The following is a 20,980-nucleotide window of genomic DNA, read 5'->3' as shown; positions in this document are numbered from 1 at the left end:
GCTGAAAGAGTAGGACGCATGTACAATCACCCTCAGGGCTTCGGAAAGCCCCTAACAAACAAACGATTTATTTCATTGCATCATTGTTTGGTATTGTTTATTTATATGCAGAAGGCTCTGTTTTAATGACTTGACTTTAAAGTGGATATCTAATGGCTAACAATGTGGGCATAATGAGGGTTTGATTAAAGATGGGGGTCTTAGAGATGGAAGATGTATTGAGAGACTGAGGTAGAGGAGGATGTGGTCTAGGTGGGGAGTTTTGTGGAGATTCAGGCAAGTAGACAATCAGGGTGATCCTGTTTCCTCTGAAGTTTGCATTTAGTACTGCTGTTCCCTAGTTGGAAAACAATGCTACAAAGTCTTGTCGACAAAGAGAAAAAGAGAATAATGGTCCCTTTTGCCAGCAACTCTTGTGTGAAGTTAAGCTTGTAGCACAAAATTGATTTGGGCACAGATGTTTCAACATCTAATCAGAAAACATGCACTTGGCTTTCTCCCCCGCCTCTCCTCTTTCAATCTCTGTCTGTGCTTTGAGTGTTTTTGTAAGTGCTCTACCATATGGGCCCACTGTCGCTAAAGCTCTAATAGGATCAGCCTGAAAACCTGCTCCAAAAACAAAAGCAGACGTGCACAAACAGCCGTCTGACAGCATTGTTAGACTATCATTGATCTCACTGACTTCTCCTGAAAAGTGAGGCATAATTTCCTAAAGCAATATGTTTATACACACCCATAGATCAAGGGTTCCCAGACTCTTTTATGCCAGAATCCACCTAGAGAAGTATAATCTTTTTTGAGACCCATCAAAAATGTTTTAGTTAAAACAAAAGTGCAACCTGGAAGTTAACATCACTCTGCTTTCTTCAACAAAAACCAATAGGATTCTTCATTGGCATGTGGATTATTGCGAAAACAAGCTAAACATAAGTTTATGATTCTTGTATGTTTTAGTGAAGATAATCTTAGCAAATTAACACAGCTTTTATGAACTAAAGTAGGCTATAAACGAATTGCTCCACTGTGACACAACTTTAAAGTCACCAGCTAGTTTCCAACAAATCTTTTGATCTTCACTTAAAATTTACAAGCGGGAATGTTTTAGTTAGAGTAGTTTGCAAGGAGCTGAGTATAAACACAACTAGGCTGTAAAAGTGTACTAGTAGTGAGTAGATGAGTTTGCCTGTTCTTTTCCTGTTCAGCTTTTTTCAAGACATGTAGAAGTAAAAAATACAGAGTGGGGTATTACTGATGAATGTAAAACTAAATGTAAAAATATGCTGAGCATGTGTTAACCACTGACCTTATTTCAGGCATTTAAAGAATTAATTCACTTCTAGAATAAATATCCTGATAATTTACTCACCCCCATGTCATTTAAGATGTTCATGTCTTTATTTCTTCAGTCAAATAGAAATTAAGGTTTTTGAGAAAAAACATTCCAGGATTTTTCTCCGTAGTGTAGTGGACTTCAGTGGGTTTACGGTCCAAATTGCAATTTCAATGCAGCTTCAAAGGGTCAAGCAGTGCAAGATGAGCATTTGTGGTTAAAAAGTATATAAATTATGTTTTTTTTCTTTAGAAAATGGTCAATCATTTCACTAGATAAGACCCTTATTCCTCATGTCCTTATTTTCTTGATTCCACAGAACCACAAATGGACCACAAAACCAGTCATAAGGGGCATTTTTTTTTAAAAATTGAGTTTCATACTGAAAGCTGAATAAATAAGCTTTCCATTGATGTATTTTTTGTTAGGACAATAGACGAGCCGAGATACAACTACACTCTGAAAAATAAAGGTGCTTTAAAAGGTTGTTCACAGCGATGCCATAGAAGAACCATTTTTGGTTCCACAAAGAACCATTCAGTCAAAGGTTCTTTAAAGAAGCATCTCTTTCTTACCTTTTTATAATCTGAAGAACCATTCTTTGCCACAAAGAACCTTTTGTGAAACAGAAAGGTTCTTTAGATGTTAAAAGTTCTTTATGGAGCAATTTAAACAAAAAAAGTTATTCTACGAATGGCATTGTGAAGCACCTTTATTTTTAAGAGTGTATTTGAAAATCTGGAATCTGATAGTGCAAGTTGTCCTTAGCAATGCATATTACTAATCAAAAATTTTGTTTTTATATGTTTACGGTAGGAAATTTACGAAATATCTTCATGTAACATGGTCTTTACTTAATATCCTAATTTCTTTTGGATTTTTTTTCCCCATACAATGTATTTTTGGCTATTGCTACAAATATACCTGTGCTACTTAAGACTGGTTTTGTGATCCAGGGTCACTATTTGAACATTCAGCCTGTTGGGTCCCATTGAAGTCCACTATATGGGAAAGAATCCTGGAATGTTTTCCTCAAAAACCTTCATTTCTTTTTGACTGAAGGAAGAAAGACATAAATATCTTGGATGACATAGGGGTGAGTGAATTATCAGAATTTTTTTATTCTAGAGTTGAACTAATCCTTTAAGCAAAAACCCACTAACTTTCAGAGGATGAAACCAAAAGTTTAAAAATGCTGGAATTTGCAGTTTAGTAAGTGAGCAGCTCTAACGGATTTATTGAGTTAATTCAATGAAGGTTCATCAAAGCAGTAACACCGTGTTCTTTTTAAACAATAATCAACTCTTTAGAGTCATTTGTTCAATCGCTCGCTATGCAAATTTACGTGCATCTGAACACACCACCGTTCTAGTGACCCAGTTATTCCCACTCTGCAGACTCACAGTTTGAAAACGGCTGTTCTAGACAACAGAACTATGTTGTCAGTTTTCAGAAGAAAATGAATTCATTTATCTCACTATGTGTGTTTCCCCCATGCTTTCTCTGATCACTGTGTATGCATAAAGATGATGAGTGATTTTTAAGAGCGCGTGTAAGGCTCATCTGTCCTCTCTGTGAGCGGTTTCCTAACCTCAAGTGTGAACATGCAATAAAAAGCTAAAGGCCAGAGACTAAAGGAACGTGCACAGGCACACACACACATTGACAGGCCCATGGCGCAGTCCTTTGCTTTGAGGTTAGGCTACAAGAGGGTACCCAAGAGTCTTCCACTTTAAAACATGCAGCCATGCCGCAAGCATGCCTCCGCTCTTACAGCCTCAGTCACAGGAGCTGCAGGACCACTTTTCCCTCAGGAAAGATGGTGACTGTGCTTCATGTGGCACTTGGAGGCATTCCTGTGGCATTGGGAGAGGCTACCGCTCTTCTCCAGCCTCAAGCTGCCTCAGCAAGACAGGGTGACGGTTCGGACACATTGTCCAGAGCCTGAGGGCTGACCTTTTATGAAATCCAGAGTTGGGTTTCAGAGAAGTAAAGATGAATGAATGAACTTCTGTGTTGGTCCAAGGAGGTTTATGTTAGTTTGGTGGTTGTTTTTTGCTGTATCGGCCTATCACTGTTTATCAAGGTCAGCTTGTTCGCGAACTAGTTAGGAAAACACGTTAGGGACCATCAAAAACAAACCATTTTCAACCAGTTTTCCTATTTGGCTGCAAACAAGTCGACTCAGATAACACAATGTGTAAAGTACATCAGCACAGCTGCGTGTTGTCTTGTTCTCGTTGAAGTTTATTATTCAAAAATCATAGCTGTTGAAAACACAGGCGAGTCCAAGTCATGAATGGAATTGTATCCCAAACACTTTATATCTTTTACAGCTGTCAGTTGAGATGTGATTCAGTCAGACACATCACCGATAACGCACAAAGACATTCCCTTAGTGCAGATGCTAATGCACATCATATGTAATGCATCTCAGCAGCCCCTCTTCCAAAAAATACCGAATGGCTGTCATTCCTCTCGCATGTTAAATGCTTGCTGAGGCACATCTGTTTCTTCTCTTCATCTCGCTCTCTCTCTCTTTGCTTCCATGTTCGCTTGTGCTAATTGTTGGTTGTTTCACCCAAGCCCACAGCACAACGGCAAGTTCTGCCAAGGCCCCGGTCGACTGCACCAGCTGTGTAACACCAAGCCATGCCAGCCCAACGGAGTGGACTTCAGAGCCCAGCAGTGCGCCGAGTACAACAGCAAACCCTTCAGGGGATGGTACTACAAATGGAAGCCATACACCAAAGTGGAAGGTATCGGAGATATTTGGGCCTTAGTGCATTCATTACGAACAAAAGCAAATGTCTCATTAACAGCTGGAAGAGAGCACAGTAAACCTCTGCTGTGGGTTCAAAATCCCCATGCGTCTTCATTTACTGGACAAGCGAGACTCACACTTTTTGTTTAAAGAATGTATAATAAATGTACACCACCAGTCAAAAGTTTTTGAACAGTAATATTTAAAATGTTTTTTTAGTCTCTTCTGCTCACCAAGCCTGCATTTATTTGATCTAAACAGCAAAAACAGTACAATTATTAAATATTTTTACAATTTTAAATATCTGTTTTCTATTTGAATATATTTTAAAAGTAATTTATTCCTGTGATTTCAAAGCTGAATTTTTAGCATCACCCCAGTCACACGAACCTTCATAAATCATTCTAATATTCTGCTCAAAAACATTATTATGTTGAAAACACCTGAGTAGATTTTTTTTTCAGGTTTATTCGATGAAGAGAAAGTTCAGAAGAACAGCATTTATCTGAAATAGAAATAATTTATTTTGTAATATTATAAATGTCTTTCTCATCACTTTTGATCAATTTAAAGCGTCCTTGCTAAATAAAAGTATTAATTTCTATAAATTATTTCCAAAGCTTTTTGTTTCAAATAAATGCTATCTTTGGATCTTTCTATTCATCAAATAATCCTGAAAAATGTACTCAACTGTTTTAAACAATAATAAGAATAATAAATGTTTCTTGAACAGAAAATCAGCATATTAGAATGATGTCTGAAGGATCATGTGACACTGAAGAATGGTGTAATGATGCTGAAAATTTAGCTTTGATCACAGGAATAAATTATATTTTAAAATATATTCAAATAGAAAGCAGTTATTTTAAATAGTACAAATATTTTACAATATTACTGCTGTATTTTGGATCAAATAAATGCTAAATTAAATGCTTGGTAAGCAGAAGAGCCATCTTTAAAAAACATAAAAAATCTTAACGTTCAAAAACTTTTGACAGGTAGTGTATGAGTTCATAAATAAATAAATAAATAAAACTAAACTAAACTAAAATAAACATTCAAAGGATTTGGGGGTTGTACACACACACACACACACACACACACACACACACACACACACACACACACACATATATATATATAAATTTTCAATATCATATTAATTTTTAATATAATTTTGAACTATTACTCCAGTCTTCGGGGTTATGTGATGCTTCAGAAATCATATTAATTTGCTGATTTGGTGATCATTTAATATATTTTCTATTATAATTCATGTTAAAATCATGTGCTGCTTAATACTTTTGTGGAAACAGGAATATATTTTTTTTTCAGTATTCTTGATGAATAGAACATTAAAAAACAGCATTTAGTTGAAATACAAAACTTTTTTAATAGTGTAAAATCTGTCAATTGAATGCATTGTTGCAGAATAAAAAATAATAAAATACATAAATAAATAAATCTTACTGACCTCCAAACTTTTGACCGGTATATGTACCCTTGTCTGACATCACTAACAACAAAACTGTTAAAAACATTAATCTCAGACCTTGCCTGCTTAGCTGTTAATGCCCTCTGATATCTGAGTCAGCAAAAACAGGTGTGTTTTTAAATAGTAAATTCTCATTTGTTTCTGGCAATATGTATTGAGATTGTTACATAGAACAAATATATTCCACCCAAGCGATTCATCTCACCTAATGTGTGTGTTGACTAAGCTGTGCATGGATTTGGACTGAAAACATGTATCCACTTGTTCTGTGAGCACAGTGCACCGATCAACCCCATAGGCAGGTTTGGACCTGAATAGAACCCTGTTTGTGTATTTGGGCTTTCTTATGATTTAGCGGACTGGGAGTGAAAAAGGGAAAAGATAGGAACAATTGGGCACTGTCCAGTCAGATTTTTTTTTAAAGATAATGAGAAAGCGAAGAGAAGAGATGCTAAACTGTCTCCTGCTAGAGTAAAAGACCTCATCGGTGTATCCAGGGGTTTAAGTGGGGTGAATTGAGTTCAGTACTCTAACCAGTAACTATTGGTCATGTGTTTCAATGGCTACTACAGGTGTTACAAAGCGCTTATCCGTGTTTAAGTGGGATTTTGGAGTTAGATCAAATTGGATTAAACCACTGACGTGTCCTGTTGTTAAGTTCAACTTGGCCTTTTCTCAAAATTGAGCTTTTATTATTAGGTTTACTATTGTTTGTACAAGCACAATAATTATGACCTTTAAAAAAAAAACAAATCTAAATCTAACAGCTCATACTGAGCTGCTGTTTTGAATGAGCTTGGATCTCTGTGTGGATGCAGATGCATCTCTGATAGGCCCATATTTTTCTCTCAGTAGGAGAGTTGGATAGAGTCGCCCCTTATGCATTCCAGCTTTATGGGCCCATTTGTAACAGAGTTTTAAGTTTTAGTGTAACATGTGTTCTGTGGGTATGTTCTCTACAGCAGGGTGAGCCTTCCAGTTGCTTCACGGCCAACCACACACAGCTTAAACATGCCCAGTAATTAGCACTAGACAATAGCACACATCTACATTGTGTCTGCTTGGAATAAATGATGCTTTTATTTATATTGTTATTTTTTATTTTGTTTTATTTTATTTTACAGCAGTTTGTGCTGAATAGAGCAATTCAATTCTCAAGCTCAAACTGAGGTGGGTTTGTGGGCTGTGTGCATGTGTTTCAAAGAATTGTTTTCCATTTTACATAAAAGTCCACCTGCATTTTGTCTGAAAAAAATGTTCACAGGGTTATTGCTCCATATGTCCTCATGCATGAAACTTCATAGCGGCACGCTGAGGGTACCTGTACACAGCTTCAGAAGATCTAACATAAAATCACTCTGAAGCTATAAGATCTAATGACCCCATTTATCTCCTATCTAGAAGAGGACATCTGTAAGCTGTACTGCATTGCTGAGGACTTTGATTTTTTCTTCGCTATGTCCAGCAAAGTCAAAGATGGGACGTCTTGCTCTGACTACAAAGGAGGCGTGTGCATTGATGGGATATGTGAGGTATGTGAGGAGGCGATGGTCATATTTCTGGCATCACATTTACCACAGATTTTGGTTTTTCACATGAGAACTGACTGACATATGTGTTTTGTTATATTCATCAGGCCCAGTGGGCTAAACTGTGTATGTGTCAGTTAAAACATTTTGTTTTAATAACTTTTTCTGTGTAGCCGGTGGGCTGTGACCAGGTGTTGGGATCAAAGGCCGCTTTGGATGCCTGTGGAGTGTGTAAAGGAGACAACTCCACCTGCAAGTTCTACAGTGGCCAGTACACCCTCCAGCACAGAGCCAACGGTAAGGTTCTTGTAGAGCATGTATCTTTCATACCTTCTGATCTTCTCTGACAAAAAAAAAATATTTTGAAGAGAATAACAGGCTTTAGGTGAAAGAAGCAAGGAATCACTATAAAATGCCTAAAGCAGAGGTTCTCACCTGAGGTGGTTCATATTTTTATCAGTGTTACATTTTTTCAGGATTCGTTGATCAATAGAAAGTTAAAGGATCAGTTAATTTCCAGAATTAAAAATTTCCTGATAAATTACTAAACCACCATGTCATCAAATGTTCATGTCTTTCTTTCTTCAGTCGAAAAGAAATTAAGGTATTTGAAGAAGACAATACATTACATTTTTCTCCATATATTGACTTCAGTGGGAGCCAAAGATCCAAACTGCAGTTTCAATGAAGCTTCAAAGGGATCTATTCAATCCAAGCCGGGATCTTAGCAAAACGATCTGTCATTTTCTAAAAAAATTTAAATGTATAACTATTTTAACAACAAATGCCTGTCTTGCACCAGCCCTGCAATTACGCATTACGTAATCAAAAAAAGTCACGCATGGTTAGTTGTCTGTGTACTTCAGTTCAAAAATGTAGGTTCAAAATCGTTTCATGTTTACAAAGCGAACATGCAAAGAAAGTCAAACGCCCTTCACAAAAAAAAAAAAAAAATATATATATATATATATATATATATATATATATATATATATTTTTTTTTTTTTTTTTGTGAAGGGCGTTTGACTTTCTTTGCATGTTTGCTTTGTAAACACTGGGTTGGTACTTCCACCAAGTGTGTGACTACGTTATGCAAGCTAGTGCAAGATGAGGTTAAGTTAGTGCAAGACAAACATTTGTGGTTACAAAGTAATATTGATTTTAAACAACAGTTCAATAAACAAGACTTAAGTTTTAGACACCATATTGCCTGTTTTTCCTCTATTTCGCCAACAATATTTCCAAACACAGTCACAACACTATTTTGCGTCTCTAAGAAAAATTACGCTGTTTTGTTCCTGAATGAATCAACCATTTAAATGATTCGGTTCAATCACAATGACTCACTTATTGACAGTGACTTGCTGCCACCTACTGGCAGTTTTAATTTCACGTTTTTAATTTAATTTCAACTTTTCATTTTTTAAATACTTTCAAATATCAGTATTTTATGTTTAAATTAAAATATCAAAACAACATTCATGCATTTGTATCTACAGGTTAAATGAATTACATCTAAATGCCAATTTAGATGCAGCTTCTGTTTTTTTTTTTTTGCATTGGTAAGATGAATTTTGTTGATACTGATTTCATTTGCCTGGTAACAGCCCAAAAATGTTTATTAGTCTAATTGACTGATTAAGTTTATTAGTCTAATTGACTGATATAATGCAAGTAAAAAATTTGACAAAAGATAATGCACAGTTTTAGAAAAAATGGCTTTGTAAAAGTAAAAATGCCCCTAAAATGTAAAAATCTATTTAAAATAATTGGAAAAGATTAATTTATATCACTGCTGTGAACACACTTTATATTTATAATAATGTTTAGATATTATTTTTTTGTCAATATCGCACACCCCTACTTTGAAACTACAATTTGGACCTTTAACCCGTTGGATCCCATTGAAGTCCACTATATGGAGAAAAATCCTGAAATGTTTTCCTCAAAAACCTTAATTTCTTTCGACTGAAGAAAGAAAGACACAAACATCTTGGATGAAATAGGGGTAAGTAAATTATCAGGAAATCTTTATTCTAGAAGTGAACTAACTGTTTAAAAAAAGAATACCTTTAAGGTCACTTTTAATCAATTTATTACATCCTTTCATAATTAAGAATGTATTTCTTAAATACAATCTTACTGACTTTTGAATCTTTCATGAATTTGCATTTTTTTGGGGGGATTGAACACTGGAGGTAATTAGGTGGTATTTGATTCTACTGATTTGATCAAAATAGTTTGAGAACTAGTGGCCTTTAATAAAATATAAAAAAGATCATAAAAAATGAAAGAAGAGAAAAAAATCAGTATAGGCAAGTCTGTCACTTTAGACCTCTCTCCTCAGACTTCACAGAAAACTGCAATGTATTTTTTAGAGCACTTACACAGCAAGAGCTCTGCAGTCTGGCACCTCATCACTCTCCTCCGACTGAAGGAGGTGATAATGCATCAGCTCAAAGATGCCTGTTCCCTCTGGCCTTTAAAAATGCAGAAACTGCAAAAGTGAGCAGACATGGCAAAGCTATTTTCCCTTTTTTCTCTTGTCTTCAGAATACTACCCCGTCGTGATGGTTCCTGCTGGAGCGAGGAGCATCAGGGTGCAGGAGATAGAGATCTCTACCAGCTACCTGGCTGTTCGCAGCCTAAAGCTTGGCACCTACTACCTGACGGGGGATTGGACGGTGGACTGGCCTGGCAGGTTCCAGTTCGCTGGCACTACGTTCAACTATCAGCGCTCTTTCAACCGGCCTGAGACCTTGTACGCCGCAGGCCCCACTAATGAGACCCTGCTCTTTGAAGTGAGTCACCCCCATCCCCGTCCGGCCTGACACCTGTTAGCGAATTAGCCATGACAGGGTCTTGGCAAGAGTGCTGTGGCCATTCGGTCAGATGAAAACAAGGCTGAGGGACAGTGGGTGAGCGAGAGAGATGAGAAACAAATGAGGGAAAGATAGAGAGAGAGACAGAAGAGAAGGCATACAAATGAGTTGAACGGGCAGACTAACGCCTCTGTTTGGGATTAATTGCAGGCCAGAGCCGACGTGGTCATTGTGACTTTCATCTTCAGTATGTAGAGATCCGAGATCAAACAGTGCGACAATGTGAATGGCACTAAGCTTTGAACTCGCTGCACTGTGTCCTCTTGCTAATAGGCAGCACAGGGCAACGCTTACATGAAGGGTGATGGGTAAAGGGTTCAGATGACCATTGAGGTTAAGTCATAGTAAGGGCACTTCTTATATCTGCACAAATCTGAAGCAGGGATAAGAGAGATAATTCGATTTCAAAAGAATCATTTAAACCTTTTATCGCCATTGCATTTAATTGCAGTAGATCAGTTCTGTGGTCTGATATACAGTGAGGGAAAAATTGTTTGATCCCCTGCTGATTTTGAATGTTTGCCCACTGACAAAGAAATGATAAGTCTATAATTTTAATGATAGGTTTATTTGAACAGTGAGAGACAGAATAACAACAACAAAAAAACACATTTAAAATGTTATAAATTGATTTGCATTTTAATGAGTGACAAAACATGACTAAGTACTTGGTGGCAAAACCCTTGTTGGCAATCACAGAGGTCAGACGTTTCTTGTAGTTGGCAACCAGGTTTGCACACATCTCAGGAGGTATTTTTTCCCACTCCTCTTTGCAGATCCTCTCCATGTCATTAAGGTTTCAAGGCTGACGTTTGGCAACTCAAACTTCAGCTACCTCCACAGAATTTCTATGTGAGTAATGTCTGGAGACTGGCTAGGCCACTCCGGGACCTTCTTCTCGAGCCACTCCTTTGTTGCCTTGGCCATTTGTTTTGGGTCATTGTCATGCTGGAATACACATCCATGACATACATGACCTGTCCATCATCCCAGTTGTCCTGTCCCCTTAGCAGAAAAACACCCCCCAAAGCATAATCTCAAAAAGCATAATTCCACCTCCATGTTTGACGGTGGGGATGGTGTTCTTGGGGTCATAGGCAGCATTCCTCCTCCTCCAAACACAGCCAAAGAGCTCGATTTTTTTTTTATGTATGCCTGTACGGTGACCTTGAGTGTTAGAAAGGCGCCTTTTAAATAAAATGTATATATAGTCCATGTGACAGTGGTTCCACTGTAATGTTATTAAGACGTACAAGAATACATTTTGTGCACAAAGAAAAAAAAAAGAACAACTCGGATTTCATTAAAAATATCTTAATTTGTGTTTCGAAGATGAACAAAGGTCGGGTTTGGAACGATGTGGGGATGAGTATTAATAACAGAATTTTCATTTTTGGGTGAACTAACCCTTTAAGTTCCAGGACAACAGCTTTGCCTACATTGAGGCAAGTGGAAATTAATTAGATCTTGAGATATCAATATCAAGGTCACATATTTCAAGTAGAAAACATTTGTTATGTCAAACTCTAGAAAAAATTAAGTTATGATTGTGACAACACAAGAATAAAATAAAGAATAATGGTGTAGCACCAAACAATTAAATATTTATGCTGCTGAATTTTTTTTTTAAATCTCTATTGGAACCGCCATAAAAATGTAAACTCTAAAAAAAGATTAACATGATGGCATGTTTGGATGACTTTCTTTTATCACTTACCAGTTAAAACAAATGCAGGTCCATTATATCATGCTTCCAAATTTCTTTTGTTACCAACACTTCAAGCTGTTAAAATTCATTTGTACTTGATACTATTCCAAATGTTGTTGTGTAAGTTGTACAAAAGTTAGGCATGCTTCATTAATACACTTTAATTTTGATCTTATTTTCTGGCCTTTGATCTGCACCATATTCAACCTGTGCTTTACGTGCATGCAGCATTCCCCTTCAGCCCACATGCCCTCTCTTCATTACATTTTCCCCAGGGTGGGCGATGGCAGCAGAGGTCTGATTTGCAGATGAGTTGGCATTAATCTCTCTAAGTATGCTCTGTAATTTCAAGAAGAAGAGGAGGGTAGAGAGAGATTAAAAGATTAAGATTTCTGCAATTGAACTCAGTAGATCAGAGAGGCTTGGGGGTCGCAATTCGAGGGAAGCAGCTGGTCAATTATGCTTGGCTGGATCTCTCAGTTTAACCTGCTATGGAAAATGGATAAGTATCAACTTCAAGACCCTTACTGAAGTCTGAACGCTTAGGAAAATGCATTTCGAGAAATGTGAATGTAAACGTTGACATGGTTCCAAAGCTTGTAATCAGCTCAGCCATGTGGATTGAGAGGCACTAGATGAGACATAACAGAGGAGTTCCTTTCAAACTTGACGTGCTTCTGATTTAAACAATTTTTGAGGATTTCTTTAGGGTTTGAAATTCTTGTGGCACGTCTTAAGAGGGTCATGCCAGTCCAGAACGATTCGTTTAGATGTGGCATCCGTGCTCCCATTCATCATTCTTTCATTCACTCGTTTCTTCATGACGGTAGGAACTGCTACACTTCTAGCCAGGGAACAGATGGATTTTTGTGTCGTAACCTTATACTCGGAGTGCTTGATAATGAACCTGTCCTAGTAGTCCTGTTCAACAGAGTTTAGTAATTACCCCAGATTTTCCGTCATTATTCAGAATGACTGGAGTGAAAGATAGAGAGCGGGCGTCTAGAGCAAGAAGCACATCAGATGAAGCTTTCATTGCAACACAAGACAAAAGAAGTCTTGCTTTTACAGTATTTGGATGTAAAACACATTTTGCATGTTGAATTGATGTTCAAAATTGTGATTCTTGTTGCATGTGTTAAGACTGAAACTCTAGACTTTCTATATCAGTGGACAGACATGGTGCAATGGACTCTTGCTGGTCTTGACACTGGATCAGAAGAGGTAGAGTTTCCCCATGTGTTGTATCCATAGTCAGATGGCTAGCCGGATCACAGATGGATCAGAGACCTCCTCCTGAGCCTGATTCTGGAATAGCTGCTCTGCGTTCAGTGCCAACTGTAAATCTGGACCAGCTTTGAACAGGCTAGCGTGCAGGGTCTCATGGACCGCTTCCAGGGCGATAGATTCAGCCTGGACACTCAGAGAGAGAGTGAGCCAAGATACAGTATGTTAAAAAGTTTGCTAACTTGCCACTGTGTTTCAATATACGTGTTTTACTTCCTCTGGAAAGCTGCCATCCTTCAAAAACCGCCTTTGTTTGATTCGCACAATGTCTTCTGCTGTTCTGTTGATATATTCTTTCCTCCACTACAGGTCTGGACTTACTTGAGACTTACTTCAGTTAGTGGTTCTGTGTCAACGTTCACCTGCATCTCATTGAACAAGAAAAATGAATTCATACATCTTCATCCGTATTGTAAAACATATAGTCATGAACCTAAATTGAACCTAGAAAAGATTTTGGATGGTTTTAGATAACTTAATAATCTGACAGAGCATTGAGACTGGTTTACTGTGTTTATTGTGACTGACTTAAGGATAATCTTCACACACACTTCCTGTTCAAAACATTAACTGAGGGTAAATCCATAGTAATTAGAGGATGGGTGGCATCTGACTAATCCACTACTTAAGTTTGCACTCTTACTTTAGAGGAATTTGGGCTGCCATGAAATTACTGTTGGCTTGTGTAAACACTGCTGCAAGTCTCCAGTGACCCTTAAGGTTTGATCCTTGTTTAGCTGCCTTGTATATATGTTCTACATATACTTTGGTGGTTTACCAGTTCCAGTGAATTTGGTGTCGTTGCATTTTATATTACAAATAGTCTGAGGAAAATCCCTGTGTGGCAAAATCTGAGTAAAAACAAAGATCCTCTTCATGTTGGAGGACTTTTCCACTCCATTAGAGTTATCCTCAGGCTGTCCTCAGTGGCCTTGGGCACAGATTTAGTGAGGAACTGGCTGAACTTGCTCTGTGGTCTAGTCTAAAAGATCTTCTCCAGGAACAGGCACCAAGGCTATAGCATACAGGCCTACTGAAACAGAAACACCGATGTAAAACTTACTGGGACATAAAGTCTCTTAATACACCACTATATGAAAATATTCAGATTCAAACAACCCACAGTTTAGTACATTTGTGCCGTTTTCCAAGCTGACAAGGTTCAGTTCAAACACATAGACAATCTAATTCAAGCCTCCCTTCAGATCCGCGTCACTAGGAGCACTGTGGTGTCATCTCTCAGTCCCTCTGGAGCTACAGCCACAAAACAGCAGCAGACATTCTGGCACCTTTACCCCTGCTGGAATATGAGAACGTTAACAAGACAATCAGCACATTTGCAAGCACTTTAACATTTCAATTTTAGTCAGACTAAAGCAATAATTTGAGTTTTTGTTGTGCACTTGCTCCGAAAGAGCATTTATGTATTTATGTCTTCAAATGTTTGATTTTTGTTTGTTTTATATCCACTACTGTTTAAAAGTATGGTTTTAGTCATTTGAGCTGGGCCCAAAAGTATCTAAAATTGTCACGACCGAAACATGTCATCATTGTTTTAGTAGTGACAAAAGGGAACATTTAATTCTTTATTTGGAGGAAATAAATACAATTTTAGTACAGTTATGCAAATGTTGAGTATTTTAATATGTTTTAGTAGTGTTTTAGTATGAGTTAAAATTCTGTAATGTGATGTCGCTACCAAGACATTGTCACTACCGAAAGTGTGCAGTTACAACTAAAACATGATATATTTAAATTGTTTGGTTCAATGTATATTTAAACTAATGAATCCTTAAATTTGAAATCAGTATGATCAACTTTTTGCCTTTTACAAAGAAAAATAGCTTCAAAATACAACAAATCTAATAAATCACATTCAAAATATTGTTGAAATTGTAATTGTTATTGATTTACCTCTAAAAACTTTTTAATAAAATAGCAAAAATATATTTACAAGGTAGATGTAAGCAAAATCTTAACAGGTCAATGTAACCTTTCTTATTAAGCGATGTATTACTGTGTTTTGGTAGTGAAAAATTTGGGGAGAGGACAAATGTATACCTTGGATATTATACACTTTGCATGCATACAAAATTTGTTTAAAAAAACATTTTTTAAAGATGTTTCCAACTCAATTCTGTACAATAGCCCTTATACATATAGAGCGGTTGAACAGTAGTGCATACTTGGATAGACAGAAACCTGTTGGTTGATTGTTTTTTCTAATCCATGACCATCTCTTCTCCTCCACAGATTCTTCTTCAGGGTAAAAATCCTGGTATATCATGGGAATACACTCTACCCCTTCCTGAAAAGAAGCACAACTATACCTGGTCTGTGGTGCGGTCTGACTGCTCTGCGCCTTGTGCAGGGGGTGAGTGGATGCTCTATGTACTGTAAATGTTTACTTTGTTGACTCAAGTGTGAGAGAGCAGAGTGTCTGTGGTTGTGTGTCGGCGAGGAAGGAAGTCTATGTGTGTGTTAGCCCAGGTCCATCAAACGCACCTTTGTGAGCAGAGTAAAAAAACAAAACAAAAGTGCGCCCCTCCTTCCTCCAGACCTCCCAATCTCATTGGCTCATCTCTGTGGTAGTGGCTCCTCCATTCACAGTCAGTTGTCTGAGTGTTGGTGGCAGACAGACAGCACTATGACATGCCCAGAGCACAGATCTCTATCTGTGCTCTCACACAGTTTCATTCATGCTTTTCTTTAGAACAGACCTCTGGGCCGCCCCTCCTGGCCTCTCACACTGACAGAGGCCCGGCTTTGTTTGCCACAACAGAAGCCACGCTACAGTACTGCCATTCATCCTGAGCTCCCATAATCCCCAGAAAGACCATTCACGGACAGTGTGCTCCAAGCTTTCCTTTTCAAAAGATTGCTCAGAGGATGCTTTAATTTATCGCATGATAAAGACGTATGTTAGGCCAGGTTAGAGAGATGGATCTCTGCAAAATGTCCAAAGAGAGTCATTGTGTTTATACTCAATATCTCTCTGTATCTCTTTTTAACTCTTTCTCAGGTCGGGTCTCGACGAAAGCCATTTGTTTGCAGGATCAGAACACACAGGTCAACTCTTCACTCTGCAACCCTGACACCAGACCTGTGGTGGGCTCTCACCTGTGCAACACACAACCCTGCCCTGCCTAGTAAGAGTTTGTCTATGTCTATGTGTTATTCTGTCTGACTTCCTTGTTCCATGCTTGCTTCTCTTCAGCAGGGTTGGACATAACTTAGAATTTAAGGATTAGTTTACTTACAGAACAAAAAATTACAGATAATTTACTCACCCCTTTGTCATCCAAGATGTTCATGTCTTTCTTTCTTCAGTTGTAAAGAAATTATGATTTCTGAGGAAAACATTTCAGGATTTTCCTCCATATAGTGGACTTCTATGGTGCACCCGAGTTTGAACTTCCAAGTGCAGTTTAAATGCCGCTTCAAAAGGCTCTAAACGATCCCAGCCTAGGAAGAAGGGTCTTATCTAGTGAAACTATTGCTCTTTTTCTTAAATGAAATTAATATTTATACACTTTTTAACCACAAATGCTTGTCTAGCTTTGCGATGCGCATGCTTACTCTGTGTGCACTCAAAATTATTCAAAATAGTTATGGTATGTCGAAAAACTCCAATCTCTTTTTTCTTCCAACTTGAAAATCTACATCGGTGTTTTACCTTTTTTTGTAAAGGGCATTTGATCTTCTTTGCATGTTCACTTTGTATACAATGGGTTGGTACTTCTTCAGCAATGTAGGACAGTTTTGAAGTTGGAGAAAATGACAGATCGTTTTACTAGATAAGACCCTTCTTCTTCCTCATTTAGAGCCCTTTGAAGCTGCATTTAAACTGAATTTTGGAAGTTTAAACTCACACGCACCATAGAAGTCCACTATATGGAGAAAATATGGAGAAAATTCCTAAAAAAACAATTATTTTATGACTGAAGAAAGAAAGACATTAACATCTTGGATGCCTAGAGGAGGACTAAATTATCTGTAAATTGTTGTTCTGGAAGTAAACTAATCCTTTTAAGATTTAAGATTACTTGAAATTCTTGAGATCAAATTTAAATTAAATTGCTCACGCACACAAGACTTCAAAGACATTTTAAGTCATGATATAATGACATAAAGTGCATTTTTTCCAGACTGTGACATGCATTCTTGTGAAACAGATAACTGAAAAAGAAAAGGAATGTAGGGTGGTTACTTGGTTCTGTCAATTGGTCATTGATTGGATGAAGGCAGTAAAAATAATTGTGTGATTAAGCTGATTAAATGATTAAAGAAGTCGGTCATACTTTCATTCGGGTTTATGTCCGATTTATGGAAAAATATCTCTTATTACTTTTGTAATTTTTACTGGAAGATCAAGTAACATTTACATAAAAAAGTAAAAAAAAAAAAAAAAAAAAAAAGTATAAAAGTATGAACCATGCATAAAAAGATAAATAACATGCCTTCATTTTCTGGTTAAAAATGTATTTAAAGATATAGTTCACACAAACTATTATTTTTTTTCTTGAATTACTCATCAACGTTGATTCAAACCTGTAAGACCTTTGTTCATCTTCTGAACACAAACTCAATTATTTTTGATGAAAACCAAGAGCTTTCTGACCCTGCATAGGCCGCAATGTAATTACCATCTTCAAGGCTCGGAAAGGTATTAAGGAGATTGTTAAAATAGCATGTGACATCAGTGGTTCGACCATAATTTTATGAAGCTATGAGAATACTTTTTGTGCACAAAAAAAACAAAAATAATGACTTTATTCGACAGTTTATTCTTTTCCGTGTTAGTCCTCGACACGTGTTCACAAGAGAACCAAGACACATGCTTGTGCATTTCTTTGCTGGGTTTATGTCAAAACACTGGCTCCACACACATACGCTGTGTTTTTCTCGTGAATCTGTGAAGACTGACACGGAAGAGAAGAAATTGTTGAATAAAGTTTTTTTTTTTTTTTTTTTCTTTGTACACAAAACCTATTCTTGTAGCTTTATAACTATTTTAATAATGTCCTTACAGCCTTTCTGGGCCTTGAACATGACCAGCTAAGGACCAGCTTAAACCAGCTCAAACCAGCATCCATGCTTCAAAACCTACCTAACCAGCATATGTAGTTTTTTCAACAAAGATACCTTTAAATTGGATTTTATTTGAATTCAACTTCTTCAGTTTCAAACCTGTTTGCTACTTCCGTTCAAATTCAAAAACTGAAATAGAATTTAAAAAGCATTCTCAGTGGTGTACAACCTTGCACTCCAGCACTACTGGTGGGCACGGTGCCCTGGTATGTCTGTCTGAAATCAGCTGTGGTGGCTTTAGCATGAGCAGAACCCAGCTCAAAGCTTTGAGAAGTCACGTTCTTCCTTGGGTTCTTTTCTCTGTTTCATTCCTTAAAGAAAACAGGATTAACATAGCCTCCAGACAGGGACTGACTGCACCCTCACTGCCCAAACTCCAGCTCCAAGCCACAGCCTGCCACACACGCACTTTCTAAATTATACAAACTCAAACCCACATGCATACATACACACATCAGCTTTCACAATAAGGCATATACACATACAAATACTAGTCTCTCGTTCTGTCTTGTCTTTTTGTTGACTACAGTGAATTACCATTCAAATATTCCAAGAACCAGAGCCATATTTATCAAAGACTCCTGTTGTATTTACAGTGAGTGTTATTAAAAGGCTAAGTGTTATTTGGAAATGAGAAAGATGAATAGAAAAAAAGACACCTTACAGGAAGTTGACAAATGAATTGGATAGAGTGTGTAAAACATGCTTAATGATTCTTTTGCATGGAAAAAAGTTGAAGAAAAGCAGGCACTGTCTCACTAGGGACCCTGGGAAAAACATTCTCAGTCTAGGTGTCAGAAACCTCCTCTGGGCTCTGAAAGGAGCTGCTCAAAACAGCCTTTCTCTGGCGGTCTCAAAGCTGAAGTCAATCTGCCGGTCCATCTTCCTTTTGAGAGTCCTGCTGCCATTCTTACAAGAGCAACACTCAGCTCGACTTGATTTACTGATCTCTAGCCTTACAGAGGCATCTACATACCCAGCATCCCTCACTTGCCAGGGTGAAAAGCATTGACGCACCATTCTGGAAGTCAGATAACAAATCACCCGTCCTGGCTTTCCTCCCTCTGTCCTTCTCGCTCTCGCTCTCGCTTTCTCTCTGGCCTTACATCGTGTGAAATGTTGGCTGCGATAGATTATAATGTGCGGGCTATGGCGAGCCGATGCTAAAAGAGGAAATTAAGACCATATGATTGTTTCCTTACAGCAACAAGCTCTAACCGATTTGGCTTGTCCCATTCAAAGCCTGACAAATAGACCAATAACAGTGTAATTGAAAACAACGGCAGGGTTGACGGGAGAGCAGCGTGTCTGCGGCGGTTCTGGATATGTGGAGGCAGACTGCACAGGTTCCCATCTCTCAACACCAATGTCTGCCTGTAACCCTAAGACACTTTAACTTGGTGAGAAAGAGGCTTTGATTACCAGTAGAGATTACCCGTGATCCCAGACTCTTTCTGTTGGCGTCACAACTCAATTACATCACCACCCTGTGGGTCACAAAGTGAGTTACCTTTGTCGTAACTACATTGGAAAAGCTATTAAAAAGATAGTTCCTTTAAAAATGAAACTTCCACATGTAATTTTGTAAAACTGTATGACTTATTTTCTTCTGCAGAACAAAAATAACATGTTTTGAAAAATGTCTCAATAGAGCATATTTCAAAAAAGTGGCCTTGCAATGAAAGTCAGTGTTGTTTTAGACACATTTACTTTTGTATATGAACAAAAAAATATCTTCTTTTGTGTTCTGCAGAAGAAAGAAAGACATGAAGGTAAGTAAATGACGACAGAGTTTTCATTTTCACTCTTTAAGAGCTCTTCAAATATAGTTACGACAGGGTATTATGTTAAGTCTTAAATGGCCTTGTGCTTTTTTTCTCTCTTCATGAGATTCCCACCATTCAGGGTGGATTTTCTTCTCTTGGTGTAGGTCATACTGTAAGTGTGTTTATTGTTCACACAGACAGGTCTTAAATCCCACAGTTACTAATGACCTCCTCCACTGTATGGGCAGCCGAGTCTGTTTCTCTCCATACTGAATGACATCACGGCCTTACGATATCGACTACAGACTCCCGGAACATTATTTGTTTGAGGCATTATGTGCTTTGATTTATGACTGCTGAAAAGAGGAAAACTAAAAAAAAAGGGTGCAGGAAAGGGAAAATAAATAGAACTTTGGAAACACTTCCAGAAAAAGTATGGGCATGCATTCAAAACAGGAGAGCAAGACAGAAGCTTCTGCTTATCTTTCCAGCAAATATCTTCAGTGTTGACAGGTCTGCCCATGTTTTATTATGGAGAGAGAGAGACCGCATCCCTGTGGGGATTGAGCGCGTCTAGCCAGCCAGGAATCGAGCGCTAATCTCCGGACTATGGCCTACAGGTCTCAGTCTGACGACGTGCTCCCGACTGCAAGCACTGCCCTGCTGCTTCTGTGAAGCGTGGAGTGCGGTGACTTCAAACACGGGCTGGGCCCAGAAGCGGCCAGCTTGATTTGTTCCTTAAAATGTCATGAAAGATAAATGCACATGCCTTGAAGACTTTTGCAGTGCCCTCTTTTCTTTTGGTTTCTTAGTTGTGTTGCGTTATTTTGTGTTTGCTTTTCTCTTCAACTGCCGTTCTTCAAGCACAGACAGCTTTAGTGGTAGAATTGACCACTTCACATACAGTACCGTTCAGAAATTTGGGGGGCAGTTATTTACTTATTTATTAGGAGTTCAAGCGTGTATCGCTGAAACCCTATTGTGATTGTTAGAATGGTCACTGATCAGCGATCTCCATGTAAAATTGATCGGGCAGATCAAACCGTTAGTCATAGGGATTTGAAACTTGGAGGGATGGTAGTACTCACACACCCTACAACGTGACCAAGGCTCACCACAATCGGCTTG

At 37.9% G+C, this 20,980-nt stretch overlaps 1 protein-coding gene across 1 annotated transcript in view; it reads left to right on the top strand.

Annotated features, from left to right (window-relative positions):
* Nucleotides 1-20,980, top strand: part of adamts18 (ADAM metallopeptidase with thrombospondin type 1 motif, 18) — a 77,469-nt gene that overhangs the window by 40,007 nt on the left and 16,482 nt on the right. Inside the window, exons 13-18 of the mRNA XM_073836916.1 lie at nucleotides 3,917-4,089; nucleotides 6,991-7,121; nucleotides 7,292-7,415; nucleotides 9,672-9,919; nucleotides 15,249-15,369; nucleotides 16,018-16,144. Coding sequence (XP_073693017.1) covers nucleotides 3,917-4,089; nucleotides 6,991-7,121; nucleotides 7,292-7,415; nucleotides 9,672-9,919; nucleotides 15,249-15,369; nucleotides 16,018-16,144 — 924 coding nt within the window. The remainder of the gene's footprint in view (nucleotides 1-3,916; nucleotides 4,090-6,990; nucleotides 7,122-7,291; nucleotides 7,416-9,671; nucleotides 9,920-15,248; nucleotides 15,370-16,017; nucleotides 16,145-20,980) is intronic.

Source organism: Garra rufa, chromosome 3 (assembly GCF_049309525.1).
Source record: "Garra rufa chromosome 3, GarRuf1.0, whole genome shotgun sequence".
NCBI lineage: Eukaryota > Metazoa > Chordata > Actinopteri > Cypriniformes > Cyprinidae > Garra > Garra rufa.
Note: the sequence above shows the minus strand (reverse complement) of the source record. Positions and strands in the feature narration are given on the sequence as shown.